The 14,833-nt window shown below is 35.2% G+C and overlaps 1 protein-coding gene across 3 annotated transcripts; it reads left to right on the top strand.

Moving 5' to 3' along the window:
* The first annotated feature begins 5,817 nt into the window (after positions 1–5,817).
* LOC113751315 (choline/ethanolaminephosphotransferase 1) lies at positions 5,818–14,827 on the top strand. Of its 3 annotated transcripts, none has more exons than XM_027295279.1 (20): positions 5,818–6,076; positions 6,242–6,416; positions 7,901–7,910; positions 8,010–8,060; positions 9,056–9,133; positions 9,952–10,027; positions 10,213–10,235; positions 10,321–10,421; positions 10,959–11,053; positions 11,144–11,212; positions 11,804–11,873; positions 12,319–12,382; positions 12,466–12,506; positions 12,581–12,665; positions 12,944–13,006; positions 13,271–13,329; positions 13,423–13,475; positions 13,867–13,939; positions 14,354–14,407; positions 14,509–14,827. In XM_027295279.1, exons 2-19 carry the CDS (start codon positions 6,280–6,282, stop codon positions 14,373–14,375), a joined length of 1,170 nt encoding a protein of 389 aa, XP_027151080.1. In that variant the 5' UTR covers positions 5,818–6,076; positions 6,242–6,279; the 3' UTR covers positions 14,376–14,407; positions 14,509–14,827. The 3 variants fall into 3 exon arrangements, with proteins under 3 accessions (XP_027151080.1, XP_027151079.1, XP_027151081.1); XM_027295278.1 differs by having other exon boundaries at positions 6,239–6,416; XM_027295280.1 differs by having other exon boundaries at positions 6,206–6,416.
* The last annotated feature ends 6 nt before the right edge of the window (positions 14,828–14,833 follow it).

Genomic DNA, 14,833 nt, shown 5'->3' with positions numbered 1-14,833 from the left:
ATGCTCCCATTTAATACCAAGAGTTTCATTCTTATGGAAAATATCTTAAATATGCCTTGTGTTTAAGACCTTATTCCAGTTCACTAAGTCCAGTCCTTCCCGGGGATTGCAGACCTCTTCCCAAAGATGCTCCAGCTAACTCAATTGAATTATTGACCCAAAAAAAAAGCTCAATTGAATTGGTGGAGTTGCTCTCTTTTTTTCTCGGCCAATCATCAACTTACCCTATTTTTCTTTGTCAATCATGAACTTCTATTCTATTCCTACTCTAACTTAATATTAGGAAAGAGTCTAATTGGATCAAAGAGAGAGCGTTAAAAAAAGTGGTTCTCACCTCTAAACCAAATGGGCGTACTAGTGCTTGAATTGGTGGAGTTGCTGTCTCTCTCGATTTTTTTTCCTAATAGTCAAACTTCTATCCTACTCCTACTATGACCTATATTAGGAAAGGGTCTAATTAGACCAAGGAGGGCTAGAGATAGTTGTTCCCGCCTTTAACCTACAATCAGACTTGCACCTTATGCTTCATCTAGTAGCCAACTTCTAATTATCTTAATTTTTGCTTAACACCTAAACCACATAAACTTTTATTAAAAAAAAAAAAGGTTCTTGTTTAGTCTTGTTTAAACCATTGGCATGCAAGTTCTGCACTTCTAGATTACAAGGAATTTGAAAGCTTAATCAGGTTCACTAACACCTTGTGTTTTACGTCACATCTGTAAATTATACACATTTGAATACAAAAAGTACTTCCAACCCCTTTGTTTTTGTTTTTTTTCGCTGTGATAATGTTGAGTTTCACTTCTGTCTCTATGATTATACCGCAGCACACCACTTTGTAACAATCATACAAAGAAATTGAGTTGTTTTTCGTTTATAATAACTGAGGAGAGATCCATTTGCCGACATATCATCTTTGCAAGCTTGTCCAGTGGACCATCGTCTTCTACTGTCATAGTGCTTTCCAATGACGGGTCCATAGACTGTAGGTTATGACTGTATTTTGCGGTGTGGAAGTTCAGACAAATGCATATTCAAGAGCAACAAAAATATATACTAAAACATCATACACAAATATGTGGGTATGGATCAATAAGAAGTTTCATTTTGTTTAAACCTCAAATGAAACAATTTCAACCATCAAACTCGTTCTACCATATCTGTGGAGCCTCTGCAGAATGCAGTAGAACTTCTTCACAAGTAATTTTATTGAAACTGCAAGTTGCCATATTGGAGGGACCGTGCAAGATCATCTACTGACCAAACGACCATATCCCTAGATATGATTAAATACATTAAATCTACAACTCAGAAGATGCAGGCATCTTTTTTGGCAAGTTGCATCAGATTGAGCATTGACCCCATGCTTGCATCGAACGCTGAAATATGCACACATTATCTACTCTACAAAAATGTCTAATCCCGCTGGTCATTTGCTTTTTTCTAGGCTTGAACTTCAAGGATGAGAAAGCAGATAAGGTGAAAGATAAAAACCAGGAGCAGTTTTATTAAGCTGATGTCTGATACCAGGAATGGTCCAAGGCGGCACTTCTGCATGGCCAATGTGCTTAACTTTGATTGCTTAAAAGTTACTTAATTAGTCGCTGTCTCTTGACATGAGATCATGAAATATTAATTATTTTCAACAAAATTACAAATTTTCTCACATTGTCTGACTTTCTTGATCATGCGAAGAGATGAAAGATCCTTATATTTTATTTTACACTTGACTACAGAGAGATAATGGGAAGATTGTTGTTGCAACGAAAGGTAAGTGAGATTAAAAATCCAATCAATTCCCTTTCCAAAATCCTAGCTCCAGGGCCCATTGTCTTGTTTGGTGTTTTTTTTTTCCATCTTTCACGCGGATCAAAGAAAGTAGGGTGAAATTCAAAGGGAAAAATTTTTTTTCCCTTCATTTGGTAGTATTTCCTTAGTGCTTAAGCATCGTATGCAGGAAGGACATCGAACACAACAAATATTACATTTAGGATTAATTGCACTTTGCATCCCTCAAGTATTTTTAAGTTGGATTTTGCATCCTAAACTTTCAATCTCAGCACTCAGCTATCTTCAACTTTTAACTTTTGGCATGATTTAAAATCAAGCTAAATCCAATAAGAAAGAAGTGGTCTGACCGGTTTATCCTCTCAATTTCTTATCGAAGTTCCGCAAGTGCCCATAAAGAGATAAGTCCTAGACAGCTCTCCTCTCTTTTTCCCTGCTCCATTTTTAATTTCACTCTCTTAACAAATGTTAAATCGCAGCTTCTCCGATCCTTCAAAGTTAAAAAATCACCAAATTCAACTACAATCATTATTATCTCCGCTGTAGAAATAAATTTTTTCCTCACCAATCAATTCTGTTGAACAATTCTTAACCCGTTGTCCTTCTAATACTTCTTTGCCCATGATTTTATTGAGACTATACTATAAATAGTAGTGATTTCAGGCATTGGCGGGTTGAAGTCTAGTAAGGGGAAGAGACAAAAAGACCTAGAAAATATGCCACCGCTAGTGAAGTTGCAGCTTCAACTTCGGCTTCTTCCACCGTGGCTTCTAGCTTTTCTTAGGCGGTTGGTGACCAGTGGCGGAACCAGAAAAAATTGTCAATGGGGCAAAAGCAACGGTAAAATTTTTTACCTACTCTTTTTCTAGTTTTTTAAGGAAAAAAATATTCACCAACAAATATAAATGATGCATATATTCCATGAAAAAACATAAAAAGATAAACTCAAAATTATTAATGTAATAATAATTTTATTTAAAAAAGTAAACTAAACTATTTACAATTACTCATGACGGACGAGTTTTCATATTTTGATAACAGTTGATAACTTTTTCATTTTGAATTTTACGAAATATATTTTTCTCAATATAAGTAACTAAACAATCATTCATCCAAGTGTCTTCCATTCTATTTCGTAACCGATTCTTCACTATATTCATAATTAAAAAAATCCTTTCTACGGTAACTGTAACAACAGGTAAAATCAAAGGTAACTTTAAGAGCATATAAACCAATAGATACACAAAACTCCAGGAGACACACTTGAAATTATATGAAATTTTTATAGGTATTATAGAAATTTAAGGGGCCAGTGCCCCCAGTGTAAATCCGCCCCTGTACTGGTGACTCTCGGAAATAATTGGTGTGCTACATGAAAGGAAAAAGAGAGAGGGGAAGGGACCCTTTTGATTGTTTTATACTATTCAGAGGTTATGACTGTACCCCGTTTGCTATATGAATTTTGTGGGATTATGAACTTGGTATTTTCCGAATAGGATTTGAAATAAGTGCATTTGTTGCACTTATAAATTTTACTTGTGTACCCCATATAATAAATATATAAAATGCACTAATCCTTGTAAACACATACTCATATTGTACCTAACTGAATCTAAGCCAACCATACCCGGTCAATAACTTCCCGAATACGTATAAGCTTTAATGCTTTTGCAAGGGCATGCCCGCATTGGACCGTAGAGAGGGGTTTCTTGACGCTAAGCAGCCTAACTTTCAAAAGACTTTGACACTAATCAGAATTAACAAGTGTTGAATTTCCATTGGAGCTCTTGCAAAAGTCCAAGTTAAACGAATAGAGTGGATGGGGGGTGGGGTTTTATTTTGATGTATTGTGGACCTTTTTTTCCTTTTTTGGTCTAAACAAAAATCAAAGTTCTTTGCAATGCAGGCCATCTACAGCACCAAAAAGAGCATCGGATATCTCTGGGCATATTCTAAGCATGCTTAAATTGAAAGCATCACATGAATGTAATATGAGGAATCTAAGCAGCCAGGTGGACGATACATGAATAATTGATCAAAAACATGACCACAGTTGAAAAATACACAATTGAGCCAATTGTCCTCTTTGGAAGAAACAATTGGAGGGAAAGGCGCGACCGTGGGAAGAGGACTAAAAAATTCAGGTTTAAATAGGAAATCACCAGCTAATTTCCATTGGTGGAAACTTCTTGCTTTGTCAGCTGATGCAGTCTCTGGACCCATTGCGGTTCCCAGCAGCACAGGAAACAACAATCAAATAATTTGGACTTTTATGCCACTTAATCTAGCATTTGACCATAACAAGGAAGTTTAAATGAAACAAATTAAATCCATTGATTAGCATCCAGATGAAACTTAAATATTCTCACCTGATTTAATTTTCTTCCTGTTTGCTGATCATTTTGAATAACAACAAACGACATTGAATGTGGGTTTTGCTTGGATACCTGAATAAAAACATGCATGTTTTCTTTAAACTTTGATCTTGTTAAACTTAAATACCTGTTTAACAAGCGAGTTTTTTTATATGTTTGTTCAAAATTTTACTGTAACTTACTGTATAAGTTTTTAAAATTTTTTTTAAAGTGTATAAAATTTTGAGAAGTTTTTTAAATTTACTGTAGCTAAAGTTTTTAAAAAATTTGTAGCAGGTAAACCTGGCAAAAAATCCAAGTGCCAAACAAGGCCTAAGATTTATATGACTACTTCCACTTTGGCAGTATTTACTTCAAACAAATATCCATGCTTTAGAAGGAATTCGGATCTTTTGCATAATCAAATCAACATGAGTTTAGTACATAATTAATTAGGGAAAAAATTATGGGTCCCCATTTAAGCTTTGACAATTATTCAAAAAATTAAATCAGCAGTGCATGCAATGGACATTGGAACTCGCATGGCAACATAGCAGAGCAGCATGGTTTTTTTCTGAGTTTGACTATTGATTAGAATATAGGAAGTTGGGAATCCACTGGAGTGGTGGCTTACAAGCCTCAAGATTCAGATGGAAATGGTCATGTCTTGTGGACCAAATTTACAAATCAACATTTGACAAAACCAAATCAAAAGGTCTTCTTTCACCTAACAAAATCACACTACTAATTTCTAGTAAAACATTACTGCTTACTATTACCTGATGCTAAGCTTAAGAATTTACAATAGAGATTCAGTTTGACTTGGGTTCAGTGTTCAATCCCACTCGTCCTTTGCCTCCTATTTTTATCACTTTTCTCCTGAAAATCATACTCCCTCCGTCCCACTTTGATAGTCCTGTTTTCCTTTTTCGTCTGTCCCAAATTGTAGTCCACTTTTCAATTGAAGAATGTAGTTGTATTTTAAATTTTCTAAAATACCCTTATTCAATGTAAGTTGTTGTTACTATAAACCTAACCCATTTAATGAGAGTTGATTCTTTTTTTACCATCAATTCAAGTTCCCATAAAGTTATACTCTAATTAATGTGAGGGTATTTTAGGAAAATAGCTACCTAAATTGATTGTTCCAACAAAATTAACTATTTTTTTTTAAACTATGTGAAAAAAAAACAAGACTATCAAAATGGGACGGAGGGAGTATCTTTTTTGGAACAGAAACTTTTAAACAGATTGTGTACCTCTTTTGTCCAAGTAATACCGCACAAATTTTCAAGTCTTAATAACCGCAATAACTAAACCGAACTATCTAATGGTGAAACTCGTTTTTTAATTATTACTTTTTCATAAATACATTTTCCAATCAACTTTTAATCTCGCATACATTAAATCATTATAATATATTTTATTTATAAAACTTTCAATAGATAGAAATCCAAAAGAATAAAAAATTCAGTTGAGAATAGAGCCTTCTGTTCTTTTTTTTTTCCCCAAAAAAAAACAAGAACTTCTCAATTTCTCTCATCACAATTGAAAAGGCCCCACGCATAGTTTTCCAAACTTTAGGGGGTTAAACATGACCGTACAAAAAAAGGCGGTTTGAATGAAATTTTAACTCTTTTACCCCATGCTTTGCTTTTCCAAGAACTGCTCCCCGGAGACTGACGTTGGAGAAATACAGCTGATTCTACCAAGAAAATAGTTAAAAAATTCTCTGATCCCTTCTTAAATTATTTCTCGATTTCCCGTTTTAGAGCGGGAGAGGGAGTGAAAGAAAGACACAGAAAACTCCCCGTCATTCACCCCACCTTCACTGCGTGTGCGTGTGCTTTCTGTGTTCTAGACTTCAAACGCGCTTTTGCTCCTCTGAAATCTGATCCTGCCTAAGAACTTTTGATCTTCATTCTCACAAAAAGGTAGCAACTTTTATGTATAAAGATCTCCGTTTTTCACTCTTCTTTTTTGAATTGTTGCATCTACAATATCCAATTCTGCCATCAGATTTAATAATTTTACGTCATTGTGATGCTCTTTTCCTAATCCAGATCAATTCTTTCTGCCACTCTTTTTGAGTTTAGCAGCTGTAGAGAGGAATTTTGCAGAAAAAGGAGAAGGGAAAATGGGGTACATAGGACAACATGGGGTGATGTCGTTGCATAGATATAAGTACAGCGGAGCAGATCATTCTTATGTGGCTAAATACATTTTGCAGCCCTTTTGGACTCGATTTGTTACTTTCTTTCCTCTTTGGATGCCGTAAGTTTTCATCTTTTTTTTTCCTTAACCTTTGTGGATTTTTCTCTTATTGTTGATATTATGCCGTTCAGGCTTATTTGGAAAATTTGCTGCTGATAAGTACTGGTTCTAACTTTCATTGTTTTCTAGATTTTTTGTTGCATATAATGAATCGGGTTCCTTTTTTTATTTTTATTTTAAGGCTGGTAAGAGTAATTGGCTTGATTTGCTATCAAAGATCTAATCTTGATAAATATAGCAGATAAAATCCCATTCCGTGTGTTTTGATTCTGATGTTTGATATCCTCCTGAAAAGTAGAATACTGATGTTAGTATTCCACTCGTGGTGTAATGCATTAGATGTGAGCTTGGGATGTATCAGTGATGACTTTGTCTTGTTTCAGTTGTAGAATTCTCAGTTTAAGGTCACTTAAGTTTGCCCACGATAGTTTCTTCTGCTGCCAAAAGATTTTTGAGGTGGTGCGTGACACAGAAATGTTGTAAACTTGAAAGATGAGAAATAAGGTTGACCCCAATATCTGCACCTGCCTTAGTTATGAGTTTAGACTGTGGAAGGATTTTTTAAATATTTGTTGGAGCTAATTCTTCATGAGATTTTGGAAATCCCAAATGATGTTGGAATCAGAACTAGTTAGAGCAGGCATTAATATATGGTTGGTCCCACCTTTTGAAAAGAAAACTGTTGTTAAAATTTTTGCCCATTCCTACCAGTTTGGGCTGCATTTTTTAACTTTTTAAAGTCATGTAATGCTGGCAACCTATGTTACACTGACTTGGGGATGAGAGTCCCATGTATAAGGGTACTCTGGTGCAAAATGAAGAGTTCGACACGGGTATGGCAGGGCAAAATGAAGAGTCCGAGTATTATAGCTGGCAGTTGAGCGTAACGCGAGAGTTTGGTCATAAAATATTATTAGCTCAGTGAAGGAAAGCAAATATAAGAATGGTAACTGGATGTACTAAGAGAGAATCAGACCAATTCACAAATTACCTTTTTGGCTATCTCATTGTCTGTGTTTGATGAGAATGTAATGATTATTCATCTGCTTATGGAATAAATGAAATCGAGGCAAGCACCCAATAAGTTACATAATCTATATGTAAATGTATTTTTGTCATTATTAGTTCTTTTTAAATTGTTAGAGATTTTGATTTGAGGTTTTGGTTGCAGAATATATAAGCTTAAATTCAAGTGCTTTTTGCTAATATCTGTTTTCAAGTGCCAAATATAGTGTTAGATTCATGTGTAAATGGGATTTGGGAACTGTTTGTGACCTTGCTGTGAAGTCAGAGTCTTGTTGTCTTGCAAAAAAGAATTTAATTAGCATCTGTTGATTAATGCCCTGTTGCTATAATGAGTTCCAAGAATAAGGTTTCAATGAAGATTGCTTTCAATCTTTATGTCTTGTATATTTTCACATTCCTTTTTGTGAAATATCTAATTGATCCTTCTCCTTGTGTGCATGCTCTGGATATTTTTATAGGCCCAATATGGTAAGTATCCTTTACATTGTTTGCCATCAATTTTTAATATAAGCATACTACGATTTCTTTTATGCTAATAACTGTGCTGTCTTATGACGTTTTTCACAGATTACACTTATGGGATTTATGTTTCTGCTTACATCTGCTTTGCTAGGATATGTGAGTTGGACTCTCCCTCTGTCTCTAATTATCTTGTATTTAAATGGTCTGTTGTCAATTTAGTGGTAATGAGAATTGGTATTGTATTCTCCCCTAAATGTATAAGTCTGGTATTCATTGTATCTACTGTACATAAAGAAGTATAGAAACAAACATGGGTGATAAGATGTGGATATGCTTACTCGACCACATGAGGTGGGTGATTTTTGAGATGCATAATAACATGGTACCTTTAGGCAAAATGTGTAACACCTGAACGGTGTTCATAAATGCATAGATTGCAAGATTTCCTTTTCAGTAGATAATAATACAGTGGTTAGTGAAATCCAACAAGGAATTAATGCATAATGGCCTTAATCCACTGATTTTTACTGTAAGTCTGGATTGTATAAACATTATTTGTCCTACTTGTAATATTTGTTTTCAGTTACTTTTCATGTCAGTATACTTCTTCTTTGTAGGATAAAGATGTAATCTGACTGTAATTCAATATTTCACATCAAAAGTTTTAGATTCCTATAGTTTATTCTAACACTGCACCAAACTGGTTCACTAAGTGTTTGATGGCGTCAAAATTTATAAACAAGTTGGAGTGGTGTAGGATTTATTTATGTTAGTTTGTGACGTGTTTGTTAATGTCCTATATCGAATAAGCAGTTCTGAGGAGCCACACTTCCTAGACTACATATGAACACCTTTAGACTTGCCTTACCCAGTGTCTTTTTTTGAACCATGGATAACTAGGGAGATTTGGGAATATTTATTTTTCTTTCCTTCTTAATCTGGTTGTGTTTTTCACAGATCATGCATCAATAGGATGTGGATACCTAGCTCATTTTATTTTTTTTATTGCTCAATGGCTGACTCTTAACTGTACGAAGTACGATCCCGAAATATTTACTATTATTCAACTAGGAGAAGAGTTTCTATTTGTTTAAAAGTTTCTTAGGTGTATATTTTGTATGGTCACCTTTTTTTCTTATGTTTCTCCTCAGATATACTCACCTCAATTGGATACTCCCCCCCCAAGATGGGTACATTTTGCACATGGAATACTTCTCTTCTTATATCAGGTGTGTTAGCTTTTCCTTTCTGGTTAAACCTTGATTATTGTGTTTGATGCTTTACTCATTTGTGTTACCTCTTAGTGCTTATCCTGATAATTTGGGAGCTATCCAGCTTAATGTGATTTTATATCAGGAGGCAAAATGCTTTTGGATGCAAAAATTTGCTTTATGCGCACTTAATGATCTGAAATACTTGAGGTTGTAATTTAAATATATTCTGTTATCATTCCTGATTTGTGCTGAGGGCTGTATAAGACAGTTGTTCAACCCTTCATAGCATTGGTTGTGGTAGCACTGTCAGTACTTCTAAACTATTGGCTGTAGTTTCATCATAGCTCATCCTTTATGTGAATGACGGCTAACTTAACATAGATTGAAGTGTATGCTTGGTTGAAAAATCTTCCAGTCCTTTTATGTGTGTATTTGGCAGAATCAATTGCAAAGTAATAGCTATTTCTGCTCATGGTTGTGGTCTGCGTAAATAGTTGATCTGACTCAATTAATGATGCTATGATAGTACATTTTATCTTATACTTGGCGGAGAGTGTTTCGTGCTACTGGAGCAGTGAGCCGTTATGCTCATTTTTATCTGCTATTGGTCTTTAAGGTTGAAGGATTGTAGATGAGTCCATTCCCGTCCAAGCAACAAAAATTTGTCTTAATTTTACTTTTTTCAAAATTTATGCTGCACTTCTTAGAGATGAATTCTTATTCGGTAAAGAATGATAGAATTAAGTTGTTGAAGTTTATGTGCTTAATTAGTTTTCTGAGCTAGTTTCTTTCATATATCTTGTAATGTTCTGATGCTGTGAAGTCCATGACAGACTTTCGATGCTGTTGATGGAAAACAAGCAAGAAGAACAAATTCCTCTAGTCCGTTGGGAGAGCTTTTCGATCATGGTGATTCCTCTTACTCTCTGACGCAGTCTCATGCAAACACAGACTATGTGTGTGTGTGGGCGTGTATATTTACGTACATGTAATTTCATGTACAGCACTTGGTTTGTTTTTTTTTTTCTTATTAATCATTGAGATACTTGATGACCATTGTCTTATATAACCATTTGCCCCGACAAATTTTACAGGATGTGATGCACTTGCATGTGCGGTATGTTCGACAATTTTCAAAGGTTTTAGTTGTTTTGCAATTATGATGTTAACTAGAAACCTGAAATAACTTCACTTGTCACCAGTTTGAAGCTGTGGCCTTTGGAAGTACAGCTATGAGTGGACGAACTACTTTCTGGTTCTGGGTTATATCGGCTGTTCCATTCTATTTTGCATCGTGGGAACAGTGAGTTTTAAATTTACCTTTCCATCATCATATGTTAGTTACTTATAGGTTTTATATACCGTATTTATTTTCCAGCCAATTTTGGTTTTTTCCTGATGTACTAATAATATTGATGAAATTCTTTTTTCTGGGAGTGGACCTGATTTGGGTCCCTTAGTTGAATTAGTTGAATAGTTGTGGCGAAGTACTAAAATGTCGTATGCTTATTGTGTTTTGTAATAATTGGTATATCTTGATAGCTGGTCTGTATCTTGAAATGCTATTCCTATTGGAATTCTTTTAAGTGGAATGAAATAAGTACACTTTCATCAGATGGATTTCACTAAGAGCTGCTGAAAAATGTCATTCATTTACAAATATTTGTCATTCTAGAAAGATTTGGAGTCTCTGTTTATTTAACCATTTTATCCCAGATTACTGGTTAGTAGCTTTTTTCTATTTGATCTTTTTTGGCTGCCTGTTGATTATTCTCTATCACTTTACTCTGATATTCATTGATGTCATTAGTAGGTTACTAACCTTTCTTCTTTGATGCAGCTTCTTCACCAATACTCTTATTCTTCCAGTAGTAAATGGACCTACAGAGGGTCTTATGTTGATATATCTCGTCCATTGCTTTACAGGCATTGTTGGTAGGCCTCTATTATGTTCAGTTGTGCATGACATTCCATTCTATTCCTCTATCGCCCTCACGTTATTTTGTCGTATTTCCTCCCTTTCAGGTGCTGAGTGGTGGGCTCAACAGTTTGGGAAATCTATTCCAATTTTTAGCTGGGTACCATTTATAAGTGGTGAGGCTTGACTGATCTAATGAGTGCATGCTTTTTTTGAATGTCTTTGTGTCCAACGGCGTTTGATTGGTACATACTAATGATAAAGTTCCATTAATGTCATTGGGCTCCATTTTTATTTATTTTCCAGACCTTCCCATTTCTACCATTGTGGTGGCTACTCAAATTCATTCAAATAGTCCCATGTGTATAACATTCCATTGTAATGTTTTGAGAAATTTAATTGACTGCATTAGAGAAGAAACTCACTTTCTTCTACATGATGGGAATGGTAAAGTTGACTCTTTGATCTGACTGGGTGCAGATTTGTTGTCCTAGAATTCTTTGGGGTTATCTTTCAGTTCTCTTTTGGTCTTGGAGCCCTTTTATCTTTACCTCTTGCAATTGACTTTGTCTTTCTGTTTTGGCTTGAGTTGGTAGTTAATTGGGAGCTTGGAAGTTTGGTGTTTACATTTTTTCTTTTGCCTTCAAGTTTGTAGTTCTAGTTACTGTTTTTTAACCTGTGCTTATTCAAGATGTTATTCTAATCTACGGATTCTCAAGTTGTTTCATGGAATCATTTGGAATTTGACTCAGCTTTTCATGTTACAGAGATCCCAACCAATGTGGCTGTGCTATACCTGATGATAGCTTTTGCTGTCATACCAACAGTCTCATTTAAGTAAGTACTGGTTTGAATTGGTAGATATGTGCCTAGCTTTCCTTGGCAAATTCAAATTTATTATGTCTTCTTGCCTGCATATCAGGCTCTTGGCTGTTTCTGTTTCTTTTTTCTTTTCTTTTCTTTTTTTTCGGTTGGATGTTTTGATTCTAGAGATTTGGAGCAAAAGTTTGCTTGCCAACATACTGTTGAAAAACTGGCCTTTGATTTCAATTCTTTGTGGAAGATTTGATCCTTGGCTTCTATGCATGATTTATCAGACAGCTTACCATATTTATCTATTTTGTAGTTAGGCTAGATTGTGGCAGCATTTTGAATAGTTGATGATTAAGTGCACTGTATAGTCAGTCCAATTTTGGAAGTTTGTAGAAGTTGATGTCATTGTACTTCTGAATTAATATTAAAAGGATTCCTGAGCTTACTGTTGTATTATGCTTCTGTCTAGTGTACACAATGTTTATAAGGTGGTTCAGGCAAGAAAAGGAAGCATGCTTCTTGCTTTGGCAATGGTAACCCTTTTTTCTTAATTTTCTTTTATCCTTGTGAGTTATGCTCCCTGTTGCTAAGACGTTGTGGTTCCATTTCTTGACAGCTCTATCCATTTGCTGTGCTGATGAGTGGAATATTGACCTGGTAGGTCCCTCTGTCAATTAGCTTGTAACATGTTCTGTTTCTTTTATAATGATTGTATCTTTTTTCTTTTTCAGGGATTATTTGTCTCCAATTGATTTGATGGGAAAATATCCCCCATTTGTTGTAGTAGGGACTGGTCTTGCTTTTGGATTTCTTGTGGTACAATGTCTGCTTTATCAACTTGATCAGTTGAACCTATTTTTGTTTGAGAATTTAAAGCAGTATTATGAAACTCTATTTGCTGTATATGTCTGTACTTCATGATGTACTGTCTTTCTTTATTGCTTTGTGTCTTATTGTACTGCACAATTTGCATCCTGGTTTTTTTCCTGCACTTTTTTGCAAGAAAAAGTAGTTAGTTCCAAGGTGCGGCATTACTTAACAAGCTTGGAGCCCCTTTTCTCTCCATTGCTAAAGAAGGAATGTTTGTTTTGCAGGGAAGGATGATTCTGGCCCACTTGTGTGATGAACCTAAGGGCCTGAAAACTAGCATGTGCATGGTATGTAAATCTTTTGCTTTAATACATTCTTCGTGCAATGCAAAATTAGTCTTCCTAACTTTGTAGACTTCCACTTTTTTCTCTAATGTGCAGTTTTCTAAGACTGTTGATGAAATCTTCTCATGAAGATTAGGATTTTTTTAGTTTTAAAGATTAGTGCATCTGTGATATCAGCTGCTAGAGAAAATTTTGTTTTTTCCCTCTTGCTTTAATGCATAACAGTAGAATCGTATTCAGTCACTAAAGCCAATGTTATTATTTCAGTCTTTGGTGTACTTACCTTTCGCCATTGCAAATGCACTCACTGCCAGACTTAATGATGGGTATGTCTTCAATTTTCTCACCTTAGACATATCAGTCTTTTACCTACTCAAGTATAGATATCGTATTATTCTTGATATTCTTCTTTCCTGCAGAACTCCTTTGGTTGATGAATTCTGGGTTCTTCTTGGTTACTGTGCATACACTTGTAAGGGTGCTTCTGCTCTCATTGGTTCACACTTACAACAGTTTACTAGCTTTTGAATCTTTTGGCTAGGAAATGTGCTTTTCACTTTTTCCTAATACCTTGGATTACGCTTAGAGAAAAGCAACTACTCTGAACGCTCTCAATAAATTTTTATGATTTCTTAGCCCTGCTTTATTTTGTCCAAGTAACTGCAAGTTATGATGCCATCTTTCTTTATTGTACCATAGTTTTCAGGTCTTGTTGTATTTACTTGTATGTTTTCAGTGTGTAGCTATTTATGCATACTCAGCACGCATATATTTTATGTAGAATTTTTACACGCTTTTCCACTTGCATTGTTGTAGATGCTACGCAATGCTGTACCTGATCTGTTTTTCCTTTTCATTCTCAGTGTTTCTTTACCTTCATTTTGCCACATCGGTGATTCATGAAATAACAACAGCCCTGGGGATCAATTGCTTCAGGTGAGAAATTTGCCTCTTGATGCTAGCTGATCTTCCATGCAAGCTTTGGCTCTGCCACCATTCTTTTTTCTATTATTTGCATTCTAGTTCTGAAGAATGTGATTATCTTTCCATTTTGGTGGTCTAGAGCTTGAGGGGAATCCTCGTTTTTCATTTACAGTTGCTAATTGTTTTACCTGTGCCATGAGTCTACATGCTTTAAACTTTACCTATGGGATATTTGTTGTCTTGGCCTTCTTGTTGAATACAAGATCACACTTTATTGCTGACTTTTGATCAATAGTTTATTGTTAGTTTCTTATCCTGACGGCAAATCAAATTGCTGATTACCATGAAACTAATTCTCTTGTACATTTGTGTTGGTTTGTATTTTGTGAAAGTGAATTTCTGATGTTTTGCTGTGCTTGCTGTCAGGATAACAAGGAAAGAAGCCTAGACGTCGGGCATGCTCCGCAAATGTTCTTCCAGGTCTATTTCCTCTTGATGAAGATTTTCTTGTCCGACTTCTTTGCTTCCATAGCTGCACTCTTCTGTCTGCACAATATTCACTGTTTTCTTTCTGCTTGTAGATGGCTCTTTTGCAATTTGCTGATACCCTGAAGCCTTTACCGACAATTCTTCAGACTAAATTTTGTAGCGCTGTTAGTGCGAAACTCTGGCTAATTTACCCAATTGTTGTACTTGGTAGATTCTTTGGAAGCTTGATTTCAATTCTTGCTTAGATTGCTTAAATAGGTCAATTCCATTCCGCATATTAGATGTCGAGTAATGTAATGCTTTATTGAATGGAAACGGTCTAGGGAAGAACATCCCTCAAAAGACATGTAAAATTCAACGTTAAACTATTCATTCTTATCTCTGAAACTGAAATCAAAAGAAATTAATGGATATCAA

Source organism: Coffea eugenioides, chromosome 11, assembly GCF_003713205.1.
Source record: "Coffea eugenioides isolate CCC68of chromosome 11, Ceug_1.0, whole genome shotgun sequence".
Taxonomy (NCBI): Eukaryota; Viridiplantae; Streptophyta; class Magnoliopsida; order Gentianales; family Rubiaceae; genus Coffea; species Coffea eugenioides.
Note: the sequence above shows the minus strand (reverse complement) of the source record. Positions and strands in the feature narration are given on the sequence as shown.